Source organism: Photinus pyralis, unplaced genomic scaffold (assembly GCF_008802855.1).
Source record: "Photinus pyralis isolate 1611_PpyrPB1 unplaced genomic scaffold, Ppyr1.3 Ppyr1.4_LG5, whole genome shotgun sequence".
NCBI classification, from domain to species: Eukaryota; Metazoa; Arthropoda; class Insecta; order Coleoptera; family Lampyridae; genus Photinus; species Photinus pyralis.
The window spans coordinates 15,278,285-15,292,037 of record NW_022170596.1 but is presented as its reverse complement, the minus strand read 5'-3'; the positions used below and the strand labels follow the sequence as shown (position 1 = coordinate 15,292,037).

Here is a 13,753-nt window from a genome sequence, read left to right as displayed (position 1 = left end):
TACAGGCGAATTGTCGACGACGATCTGGAATCGGAAAGTTGCTATTTCTATTTAGTGTAAGTATTACTACTGACATTGACTAGCAAGTCGATGTTATACTAAGCAGAACATAAATCTCGACTGGTTCTTTTCACTATATCCTCAAGTATTGATTAATTGAACTGAAACAATCTTCAGATTTGCTAATATTTGATTACTCTTACGAGAATTGCGTGATTTCAAGTTCCTCATCGAAGTGTCGTCCGACTCAATTTGGACATTAAATGAATGGACTTCCTAAAATTGACTGTACGAGTTAACCATGTTTTAGAATTTTAAAATTTATGTTGTATTTATCAACAGCAACTTTCCGAATAATAATTTTATAAATGAATACATTAAAAATCACCTCCAGTTCATTGACAGCTTTCGATTAAACGCAGTTCAATACGTGAAAAGACAGAGGGACGGGCGGACGAAGATATGTCGGTGTTTCTTTAAGTCAAATAACCATCCGCTGTAAATACAAAAATTTAAAGGAATTTTACAGTTCTCGCTGGAATCAATGTTACGTTACGAATAATACGACTTCCCTTGAAAAAGACCCCCCCAGAAAAATTGGAAACTGGATCGCTTTCGTGGTGTTACTGCAGAATCTCGGAGACCCACTGCGGTACAAAATGACCTTTCGGTGAATTGACGTTTTTAGGATAATGAAGCTTGTGGAATAATAAAACTCTGACATTGGTCGGCGAACTAATGTTTTATTTTTTCTATGGCGATCGATTTCGGGTTGAACCCATCTTCGGGCCTAACTGTAATTGTTTGTAAATAAGCTACATTGTGTAATTAAAAATGAACCTCGGCCGCCAAATTCTCGAAGGCGTAAATCAAGTTGTTGTTTACGCACAAAAGTAAAAAACTAACTTCCACTGACTTTTTTATTTGAATTTTTTCGTGAACAAAATGCGACTTTCAATAAGACCTAAGCGTCTGTGATTGTTTAACTACGACTTGGTACCACCCGCACGTTAGTAAGGGAGGTAGGAGGTATTGGAATGAGGGTGGCCCCCCACTTTTTTACGGAATTACACGTTTTGAAGACCAGGAATCCGAATCAAACAAAATCTCGATTATGTCAGTCTGTCGGTCGGTCTGTACTCTCGTTTCTGAAACTGAACCAAATTTGGTACAGAATCGCGCATGCGTAGGTGTGCGGGTGGTATCTGTGCTAGCCACAGCAAATTTAGGGTTTTTGAAAGGTGTTCGGATCAACATCTAATTCTCCCGACTGTCATCTCAGTTTCAATTACCATATATTACCTACCGACTTACAACATCCACACGACTAGTCACTTTTGTACGATGTACATTGTACTCTGATCAACAGAGGTGGATGATGATCCCTTATAGTTTTCCAATTGTTTGAGCGTCTACCTCTTCTATTATTATACTGCAATTGCTGACAATAGCTTCTGAGTCGTTAAACCTCGGCCCACAATAAATTTTTCTTTTAATTATACAGTGTGTCCAACATAAGAATGGACATAATGGGGATTATGGAAATGGAAAACTTCAAATTTAACCGTCTGTTTTTCTTATGATTTCCGATTTCCCCATATTGTTAATTCTTATCTTGGACACACTGTATTTATAGTACTTTCTGTATCGACCAGTAGTAAATTGAAAGGTATTAGATATTTCTAATCCTTCTTCTCTCACAAGATTTAGAAAGACAGCAACTTTTTTTCCATCGTCTTTCTTTCGAAATAGTAGCAAAGATTCCTGTGACTTAAAAAAATGATTCCATTGCGGTTTCCAAACAAGTTGCTTATTCTAATATACTGTTGGTAAACTATAAGTACGTCATGCGGCCGTTTTATTTGATTTCAGCACCTACAGTAATGATGGGTCACCCTGCATGTGTTTAATTCTATATATGTTTTACGTTAAATGCGGGTCGTTAATTCGGAATGAACACATTTTCGATCATGTTATTTCAATTTGAAGCCATTATTGATTTTTTCATTAGATGTAAAGAAATTACGTGTTAAAAGATTAAGTTCTTTGGTCAAACTGTTATCTCCGGTCATTGCGACAAGAAGTTCCGTTATCGATGCGTGAGCTACCTAAGTTTGTACATAAGCGGGTGTCGTCGATGAGAAAACTCAGGTGTTTAATTTATTGCAAGACGCAGTTGGTAGCGGAAGAGAGTTTTTAATAAACGAACCGGACTTTAAACGAGGTTTGTTGGTGGTAGACCTTAATCGTGGCTTTTTTGATGGTGGAGGCATTTGGTGTTCTCAGTCAGCGGTAGATGAGCGTATTTGGTTACACGCCAGCCGGTAGTCGGAGTGTTATCGTTCAAGCCATTATGTGAAACATTTTCCAGTATCCGTTAGAGGGAGTTTTTCCACCATCAAATAACAAATTCTACAGCTGTAATTCAAACAAAGCCAACGCTGTCTACATAGAGATTCAGTGCAGTCAAAGAAGTGAAGTTACGAAGTATCATCCTTTTATGTATATGTGTTTTTGCATTATTTATCAGTTCAGTTATAAGATTTCTTTAATTAATTGGTTTCAATGAATCGCTCATGGCCGGCTTTAGGCGTAAGCGGTGTAACCCGCCGCTTACGTCGCAAACAGGAAGGGGCCCAAAAATTACACCACGGACGTAAAAATCCGTACACGGGATGGATATTTGTAGGTAAATAGCAGACGCGTTTTCTCTTCGGAAAACTCTGTAGCATGTTTGTACAACTTTGCTTTTCAAAAAAATGCGAGAACACATTTTTAAAGCTACAAATAACTTAATATTCAACTCCGCTGAATTGACGGATAGGCGGTACGAAGTTTGTCGGTAAGAAATGTTGTAAATATGAACCTTTATACAGATTGTTAATTAATGTCATGCTGATACATATTTCAGGGGGTGATAGACCTCGTCAAAATAAGAAAAAAATGCAACAATATGCATGGTCTAAAAGGCGTCGTTTTCGCTATACAGGGTGACAAGGAAAATGCAAAACCATGTATATCGCGACTATCTATTTTGATATTGTAGAGATTCTAAAAAATAATTGATGTATCAAATTTGAAACAATTATCCCAGAACATAAGGGAGACAACGAAAATACGAGAGAAAAATTGAAACTTTATCGCCCTGTATAACGAAAATGACGCCCTTTACACCACGCACATACCTATTTGCATTTTTTTCTTATTTTGACGAGTGCTATCATCCCCTAAAATATCTGCATGGCAATAATTAACACCCTGTATTTTTAAAAACATGTTGCCAAAAATTCCCATTAGAGAGGCGCAAATTTTAGTGCACGCTTACGTGTAACTTTTGCCTTGAGCCGGCCCTGGATCGTTTTTGGCGTGGTTTGTCTATTCTGGCCCTGAGTGCCTGTTTTTATTTCGGCCTTATTTTATTGATTTTGTCTCATAAATTTGTTGACGTTGCCGTGTTTATTTTATTTCCGTGTTAGCGTAGAACCTAGGAGTTAGGTACAGTACAATTACTATACGATAAATGCACAGAGACCTTCACAGGACAGACACCTAAATGGCAAGATTTTTACCATTGGGTATAGCGTATAAGTAGTAAAGGCAGTCGTGAGCATGATGTGATGGTTTCACTTCTAGTGTGGCCAGCGTTATGGTACGAGGGCTGACCAAGCGTTACAATACAGCACTTCTGCTTCTGGTCCTTCCTTTTAAGTGATTTCAAGATAGGTCTGGTTGTGCTTGTGTACCCCGGAAGGTCAGGAAGGGACAGGAACTATATTTTATTGGTGTCAAGTGTATTCGTATTAGTGTCCGTATTATGGCATGTATATCGAGTGATGAATTCTCCCAAAAATCTCTAAGGTGGTTTCATGCTGCACAATGATTCTAACAGTTCTGTCATTGTATGGTCAAAAGAAATCTTAACAGCAGTTACTTTCAGTTATCCCCTTCTGTATAAAATTACTTCTGCCCCGCAATGACACTCACTGCGGAAATAGGGGTGTCTTTTGTATTCGACCAATTATTTCACCCCTCTACCATTAAAACGTTTATTGTTTTGTGTTGATCGTGATACAACTAACTTAAATTCTAATTAACCAAAAGAATAATCGCCGCGAGGCAGTTTTGGATTTATGCATCCACCATGGCACACTCACAAGTATGCAAGTGACAACTTCTACAACTAAAATGCCTTATCATTGGTGGCAATGGCAGTTGAAAGCATGTTTCCTTAATTAATAACTTTATGTAAAATTGAATACAAGATTCCATAAAACAAGTAATAATACTGTCTTTGATAAGAAAAATTTACGTGCTTCAATTAAATGAGTAGGTGTACAGAACTGAAATGGAAAATTTCTTTAAAAACCTCTAACACCCACTACATAATAAATTCCTAAGCTCTAACAGGTCTTCTTCAATGATTTCCCTAAATGCATCATCCGCTCGGTAGGAATTAACCAGATAGGTCGCTCTCTCGTCAAATAAATACTTTCTGAACTCTTCATCATTATCGAAAGTCGATGCTGGTACGTCACATGGTATTATTGTTACAGCGCGATCTAGGAGACACAAAAGTTTTACTAGCACCTGTACATCTTTGGTTAACAATAAAATCTGATCTTTCGTGGGGACATCGGGAAAATGATGTTGACATAAATAGCGTTTAACACACTCGTAATAATAGTCAATTAAGATCTGCATATTTACATCACGAAAGGATTTTCTGGTGTTATGGAATATGAAATGCAAAACATCTGAACTCGGCGGTCCATACGCTATCAACTGGAAATCGAGCAAAACGTTATGGCACGGTTTTCTATCGTAGTACTTAAACAGAAAATTGTTTTGCCAAAGATCTCCGTGCAGAACCGTGCACAGGTGATTATCAAAGCTTGCACTTATCACGTCCAGCCGACTTACGTACTCCCTTAATTTAGCTTCATAAATCTCGTTTTTCATGTGGTTCTCGGGAAGAATGCGTATTAGCTCGTATACGCCTTCTAACGATTTCCTAAACCACACCTTGGGTATATTGTCATCCTTGCTAAGGAAAACGTTCCTGAGCACGCTGGGGTAATTATCGATCAAACGGTATCGGCTGCCCTGAACTTGAGTCTTATACGCTTCGTATAAAATTCCCGATCCGTGGAGTTTGGCAATGCTTTCTAAAGCTATCTTGCAAGTGTCGAGATCCATATTGTCGTTGGGAACTTCCGAGTAACCTTTCACAGAAAGATCCTCCAGCACTGTTACGTAAGGCCTACAAAGGAAGCAACGCGGTAAGCAGTCCAACTCTATATTAAACTTCTTTAACTCTGTTAAATACGTAACGTAAATGAACTCTTCCTTTTCGTAAGCGTTAGCAGACATACACATATCGAACAACGTTTTCAAACTTCCGTTTAGTATCTTCATGAAGAATTGTTCAGTTTTTGAAATTTCTTCTTCGTAGTCGATTTCAACCCGATAATGCTGACCCATAAGTCCCTTAACTTCGTCCGAGAATGGCTTAATTCTATGTGATAGCACCTTGACATCGTTTGTACCCAATTTGGCTTGTATAATTTTCGTACAATCTTCATGGGTTAACAGCTTATGAACGCCGTCCATTTCTGGAAAATAAATAAACAGATTAATGTAAATCAAATCACCAGATTGATTACTATTATATAAAACACATCGACTTCATTGGCGAACGTTGTACTTTTCCATTTCTGGGTTGCTTTTTAATTAATTTGTTTGATGGCGGGCACTCTTCTGAACTGAGCGCACCGTGCATTAATGGAAGACACCAGCTTTAATGAACACCCGGTACTTCTACGAACTTAAAGGGACGCTTCCTTACAAGAAATTGTAGTTTTCGATCTATGTATCCCTTTTCTAGAAGTCGGAAATAGAAGGCAAAGGCAATGACCTTAATTTGTAGCACCGTTTTAGCTACCGATAAGGAAATCACGATTTTGTAACTAATTTGCCGTTTGTAACCGTTCCCGTAGAGATATTTAAACGAGCTTTACAGTATCCGAAAATTAATATACTTAGTATAATTTCAGATCCGTTAATAATTGATTGACCGTTTTTTGTTGCTCAATGGTAATTTAAAACTAGGATACAAATCCGCAAAGTCTCTCGCTTACACGTAGATAAACCTCATGAAGTTGGCCTTTCGCTTGATCCCAGGGGAGGCGATCGGTGTTAAATGAACTACCGAATTTCGGAACTTCAACTCCGCCAATTGCCGGTATCTATTCAAATATGTTGCAGCAAACGGTGTCCCATTGGCATCGGTTTGGTGTCAAATGAAACGCGCTTAATTAGCATGAATTTTAAGACTGGTTCCAGATTTTTAGGTTAACATAGGATCAAGCAATTAATTAAAGAATTTTTAATGTTTGGACCTTATCATCCGAGTACGCCGGTGGCCGGTTGGAAAATCCAGTCTTCGGTTTTCCCATTTTGGGAATTCTATATAAGGTAAAAGCATGATTTGAGGGAATACATTTCCGTTTTTGCTTCTTCCTGTCAACGTTAACGTTACATTTTGCACTATACCGCGCCGTTTAATTTCAAGGTGAGCGCTTGATATTTTCATTCCGGTAATTATAAAGGAGGTTTGCTTTCCCTTGTTTTGTTTCACGTTAGATATCGGTAGTTTCCGTTCCCTCTTTGGAAAATCTCTACCTTTTCTGTTTGTCGTAATTCTGTTTTAGATTATTCACCAGTGACCAACCGCCAGTTCCCTGGAGTTTTCCGTTAATGATTGACCTGTCTCATTAAAAGTGAACATAGGGGTTGAATTTGAAATGCCGCAGTTTCTCACACGAATTTCACACACTTGGTCGTAGGGTAACTTTTCCTATATATCTTTGACAAATTTTATGTCAACAATCGAGTATCGCCGCGCGCAATGTTACGGTACCATTGACAGACCCCAGATGTCTGTACAAAATCGTCGGTCTGTAAGAGAAACGTGAGGGAAGAAGACCCAAATGGTGAATAAAGGAAATGTACGCTAGAGAAGGAAGAGGGGATAAAAGACATACGAAGGAAACGCGAAGACGTAAAAAAAAGCGAGTGAATTTGTAACGAAAGCACAAAAGCGAACGGTACTGATGTAGGAAAAAGCGGAGTCATGGAAGAAGTTTGGAGGAAACGTAAAATATGGACACGTAAAGAGGACTTGGAGGAAAGTGAAGTGAAGAGCTAAGGGTAACGGAAAGAGGCGTAAGGAATTCGAACGTGCGAGGCAAAAGTAACGGTAATTATGTCATATTTTTGAATTTTTATTAAACTGAAATTTTTAGGGGTGCACTTGGTGATAAATTGATAGCAGAGAGTGAACAGGATGCTCGAAGTTATACACTTGGTAATTTCAAAATTTTGTAAATGTAGATTTGTAGAGAACTTCGGAGTTTTCAATTAAAATTTAACGATCGTTTTTTAGGGCGTCATTTAAATTCTATAGCATGTTAACCTTTTTATGACTTTCGGAAATCGTCAGATCCAACAGTAGCTTAATTAGTTCCGCGTATTCTAAAACGCCAATGGGAAAATCAAGCTTGCAATTTTAAACTTTGTGTAAGATATTGACTTATTTAGGACTGTGGACTCCCGTGTAAATCAAAGGGCATAACCAATCAAATTTTCTCTTAAAAAATGATGCAATTTTGAAAAGAGGCGTTACTTAATTAACAAAGAACAGGTAGGGATTAATCGGAAGAGATTTTTGAAGGCATTACGGGTCAAGCCGCGGTGGAGCTCTTTAGCTAAGAGCTCAGATCGAGATTCGGTTTTGGACCGCGGAAATGTCTACCATGCAGCTCAAAGTATATTTACATTTTCGAGAGATACATAACCAAGTTTTTATTTCGGGTATTGTTTTTGGACAGAAAAGTGCTCACGCGGGTACCGTGAGTTTTGCAGTATTTTTTCGATTCAAAGTTAGAATTCGTAATTGTCCGCATCCGAAAAAACGTGTGAAAAAATGAAAAAGAAGCTCGAGGTAGGAAGCGCAGTGGAAACTTGAACCCTGTATGAAACAGAAATGGAGAAAGAGGAATTCGAATGTTTGAAGGATGGATGACGGAAAGGAGTCTGGAAGAGGTAGACAAGAAGAAAGACCATCGAAGGTTATCGGGGAAATTTAAAAATAACTAAAAGAGATATGACGGAGGCGTCCAGAATGGAAGAACCGAACCGTAAAGTATACATATGTGAAAGAGGCGTGAAGAAAGCATTAATGAAGAATCAAGTCCGTACAAGATTAGTCACTGGCGATAAGGGACTCATTGTGTCTGTGAAATAAATAAAGAATACAAGATGTTAGATGTAGAGCTAGGTTCTACCTGTGATATTAGAAAAAATAACTGAGCAAGTTGAAGCAGTTTTCACCATAAGAAGTATTTATAGAGCAGCCTAGCCATCCACACTGTAACGGTACCTCTTAATTGGGATTTATTTGTTCAAATTTTATAGACATGGGTGAAGTCGTAGTAACTAGAGCTAAAATTGGTATCGCAATTGGCCTTATCTACTCCAAACCACATAAATCGATGGAATAAAATTGATCTAATTCCCCAAGCCGCATCAAGAATCTGCTTTCTGCAAGCCAAACCAAACGGATGCCTCAATTTTTAACCAATTCCCATTGCGCAACGACTTTAGGTAACAAGCCAATTACAATTTCGCCATCTTACCTCTACGAGAAAGATTTCGCATCCTGGAAATTCCGAAAGCCAACGAATACAAAGCAAACCAAAACTCATACTACGAGCAAAAATTAATCAAAACTAACCGCCACAATCAAACTTAGAGAGGTTGCGAATTTCCAGGCAAACGCATGTTTCTGCAATAACCGATTCTAGTTCCAAGTTTTAATTTATACTGCGTCCCCAAGTGCCCCTCCTCGAAACAGACGCTGTGTATATTAAAGTAGGTATATTAAACTACAATGGAAGAATGCAAATATCGCTTAAATTTGTAATGCGCATTGCCAGTCTAGATTTATTCCACATTTATTTCACTGGTCCAAATCCTAACGCCCGAATTAGTTTTGCTGGCTTTTCACGCGTGCCTGAAACTATAATTTGCTACATTTCACAGTACCTATAGAGATAAGTTTTCCGACACGAGATTTCAATTTCGACTATGCTGCAAATTTTCACGCTTCGCAAGCCAACGGAGAAAGTCGAATTATTAACTACCTACTTCGTTAGGGTAATTGTTATAAAGCGGGAGTGGATAGACTTGTTGGTATTATACCTATTTACGAGAATTATTTTCATGCATTGGCGTTCAACTGGGACCGAGCTATATAAAGGATACCAATTGCCCTCAATTTCGTATCGAAGCTTTGGTTCATTCAATTGCTCTTGTGTAGATATTTAATTATTTCAGTTAATGCATTGAGTGAATTAACATTTAACACTGACATTCCAAACTAAATTAAATTTAATGAAATGTGGGACTTAACCATAGCAATTACCCTCCACAACAAAATACAGTTCACGAGCTCTTTAGGCCACTAGTTAATTATAGAAATTTTCTAATTGATCACTGCTGCGTTTGTTTGTTGGATGATTATTAAGCACCACGTTTTAAACTTTATATTTCACATTGAGCGTTCGTAATTGGGTTGGTCACAACAGTTTTCCATGATGAATACAAATCTAATTATTGAACTCTGTCCAATTATTTGTAACAGAAAAAAAACTGAAACACTGAACCACCACTATTTTTACACAGTTTAACGCAGGATGCCGTTCTTGTTACTCCCTTGTGGATTTGTGAGTGTGTAATACAATCCCTATTAGTTTTTATACCAAGTTAGAAATGGAGGGTATTGAATTAAGAACTTTACTTAATACGCCTCGCACTTCAAGATTTGTTTAAAAGTATAGCTTTTCTTCTACTTTCTGGAGAAAGTCCTAACTCCTTTCAGTACGTTTGCCTCATGCGAAAATAGATTTTCATTAGTTAACTAGTCTTTCTAATACACATTCATTAGTAGTACAGAATCAAGTTCATTTTACTACAAAGTTTATTGATATTTTATGGTACTTTGGGGATTGCCTATTTATTTGCCTTATTATAAAGTAATGAGACCTCGGACAATAAAAAAATTACTTTGTGCTGCGATGAACCTCTGTGTGTTGCTTGTAGCAGTCATTTTGGGTATAAGAGGGTTGAACCTCCCTTCTTGAAATAAAATTTTGACTTTATAAGTGCTCTGGAAAATTATTTAGCAAAATAATTAACTGATCAACGACTAGATCGTAACTCAAATTTTACTATGATCGACTGAAGATTTCTCCTTTTCTACTTTCCCGAAAGTTGACTTGCTCGAAAAAACATAGGCTTACCTGAACGTTTTGGATCTATTGACCAAAAAATCAAATAGAAAAAGAATTCCATGTTATATTTCCCTTTACAGATTTTACTATTTGTGATCTCTCTATAAATTTCAATTTAACTAGATTAATTTTCGTGGCCACCGTTTTTTGAACTAACTTGAAGATTAACTACGCAAATGTTCATTTACAGCTGACCCAATTCTTAAACACAAGAAGAAAAATCTGACATGAAAACTCTATCCGGGTCATATGGTGGGTTCGAATAAGCACACAATTGACATTGACAATAAAAAAATGTATTCTGCAAGGCTTGTTTAGACAAATTACTCCGCACTCAAGCGTTCGACAAATGAACTAAAAACAGTGTTTGTTCTCTTTTAACAATCCTAATAATCTGATCATTCAACGACGACGACGAAGCGATAAATAAGGCGCACTTAACTCCACACACAAACCCTGACTGCTTCTGAACGCCACTTTTCTTTTCAAAGCTTGATGACAAACAACATTAACTCGAAGAATTAAATGGCGTCACGGTGCACTTCAACTGCTTCCTTTACTTCAACTTGACTAACTTTTTCCGAATACGGACAGCAAGCTTTGAGCTTTTCACAACGTTGTAACAACTTCAGCCAACTTTCTTGACGAACTGAGCCTTTCAATCAATCGAATAGAGCGGAACGCTCGAATAAAAATAGCGTAATAAACTCCAACCGTCGCGAACCATCTAGCTTGCAGCCTCCTGCTACAGTATTTAACCAAACGCCAATTGCATGATAAAATCTAATATCTATAACAATAATCTAAATATCTGAATTTCCTGAGATACTAAGAACATTTCTGTGAGTCTGTACATATGGATACCAGATTACGCAATGAGTGTATGAATCAAGCCCAAGCATGTTTCTTTTGGTTATTAAATCGCAAAACTGCATTTTAAGAAATTTTAACTTTAAATCATAAAAACCGATGAGACAGGAACATGCTCTTCTAATTCTAATTTAATAAGCGTGTACCTGAAACCATAAAACATTTTTTTGGACAGTAAAAGTTTATTTAAAAATAGAGGCTGATTAGCAAAAAAATAATGAACATGTGCGGTTTTAAAGGTTTATTCAAAACGATATGATTGTGGTGGGCTCTGTGACGTAATAAGCCCGACCAATCAGCTCCTAGAAACAATCAGATGACATAACGACTTGGCAATATTGCAGGAGAATGGCATTTATAACTTGCGTCATCTGTCACAGGCACTGGTCACTTTCGTGCTAGATGCAGTTAAACATCCCTCTCAAAACGTCAAATGTGACAAACGTCAGACCCTCGGGTAAGGTTGCCAGCTCACTTCTACGTGATTGGTTGTAGGTTTGTGACGTATTTAGTCTGAAGCGTTTCAAATTCGGACTAAAAACACAACTTTTCAATAATTTATTTTGGGTTTATTTTACTCGCAAATAAAAATTGAGGACACACGGGTCTTTTTATTTTTAATGTACTTTGTGGATCAGAAATAAAAAATGAAGGCGGGATGAGCCCATTATACGTGAAATGTCTTTCTAGGCAGTTGTATAGTTCCCAAGCTCGATAACATTTTGTATGACACGGCAAAAAATAGTCCAAAACAAATGAAATGCAGGAAAGGGTTTTCAGTTTTACAATATTCTCTCTTTACTCGAAAACCATCAAAGTACGAAATTTGTAAATTATTTCAAAAAGTAGCGTAAAATTACCAAAACATTGAGACACGAAAAGAACCTCAAGTGGGAGTGCCGCTCTAATAATTGAAATAATTCGGAAACCATAAAATGACAAAATATTTATAACACGCAGAAAATAGTACAAAATGAGCCCCCAAAAATGATGTACAATAAGAATTCCAATTCGAAAATATCGAATGGAAGATTTGATGTTGGAATCTCCGCTCTAAACCACCACACGAGCACACAAAGGTATGACACGGCGAGAAAAAATTGTGCTATTTCTCGCCGTAAAATGAGCACAAAATTATTTTATTCTTGTGGACGTTTTTATTTTCAGCACCCACAGTAGTGTTAGGTCACCCTATTTAGTATTAGTAGTATTTAGTATTTAGTTTCATTTTTGTAAAGAATATTTTTAATAAGTGAAAATTTTCGTTTAAATAATCGCTTTGTTTACTTGATGACTTTTTGTAAAACTGAATTACGTTTGAAAAGATTAAGTTTAATTTGGAAATAATTGCATGTTATTTTAAAGTTTATCTCCGGTCATTGCAATAAGAGTTTCCTATCGCTAATTTCATTTTGACGACGTGCATTAACTTGATAAGAAAGCGGAACACAACTGAGAGAGGGTAGGTTTTAAATAACAGATGAAGACGTTAATCGTGGCTTTTTTGGTAGTGAACGTTGCCTGCACGTTTGGTAAGCGCTTTTAGTGTATGGCAGTCTGCCGTAATCGAGTTTGTTTTTGAAAGACAGTCTTGTTTAATTAAAATGTGACAATAGAAGAAAGTTAGATAGTGCTTTAAGAGATTTTATAAATACGTCGTTATAAAAGTCTACGGTTACAGAAAAATTATTCGGAGTGCTATGTCTATCGTGCATTTATCGCTTATATGAAGCCTTTCTTTGAGGTAACCCAGCATCCGTTAAAGCATTTTGATTTATGTCGAATAAATTTGTTTCATCTGTAAATAATTAGCTTTGTCGAGCCCAAATTACAATCTAAGATATGAGTTCTTATGCCAAATTCTCTGTTGGTACCCAGGGTTATACCAGTTGTTTAAATAATCATTTTAATTTCAATACTTTGGAATTGTGAGACTGATCAAGGCTACTGAGTTTTCTCAAATTAATAAAATTACGGTATTTTCCAGATTTTTCCTGGTAACGGATGGTGGACGTGCCCTGGAAAAATTATAATCATTTCGTTAGTATTGAGCTAGCTGAACAGGTGCTTTTGGGTGGTTTTAGTGACCGTTTGCCATTGCACATATCAATATATTCAGAAATTTAGTCTTTCGATACTGGTACTTCCAATTCACACACAAACTTACTACAATCGACCATTAGGAATTTTCCCAGAAAATGAGAAGGAATATATGCATAAAATGTAGCTTTTTGTATTACTCATTATCAATATTTCTCTTTTTTTGGCAAAAATCGGATGTGCGCACTTGCTTATTTATAGAGAAACTTTTTTGAAATTTTAATCATAGATTCTTCTAGTAAAGGCAAACATATCGCACATTTTAAACATTAGGTGTGCCATGCGCAGACTGCGCAATGCTAAGTTTCTTGTTTATAATTATAACCTTTCGGAAAGTATTGATCCATTCATGGAGAATGTGCTAAAGTTACTGGCCCTAAGGCGAAAACCTTTTTTTCATTTTTTTTCTGCTTGTATCCAAGGCATTCAAT

General features: G+C 36.9%; 1 protein-coding gene across 2 annotated transcripts in view; it reads right to left on the bottom strand.

The window, feature by feature from the left end:
* Positions 1-4,032: 4,032 nt before the first annotated feature.
* The window catches only part of LOC116170469, a 34,952-nt gene continuing 25,231 nt past the window's right edge, over positions 4,033-13,753 (bottom strand). For both annotated transcript variants that reach the window (XM_031486898.1, XM_031486897.1), the window contains exon 2: positions 4,033-5,612. In XM_031486898.1, coding sequence (XP_031342758.1) covers positions 4,369-5,610 — 1,242 coding nt within the window. In that variant the 5' untranslated portion in view covers positions 5,611-5,612 and the 3' untranslated portion in view covers positions 4,033-4,368. The remainder of the gene's footprint in view (positions 5,613-13,753) is intronic.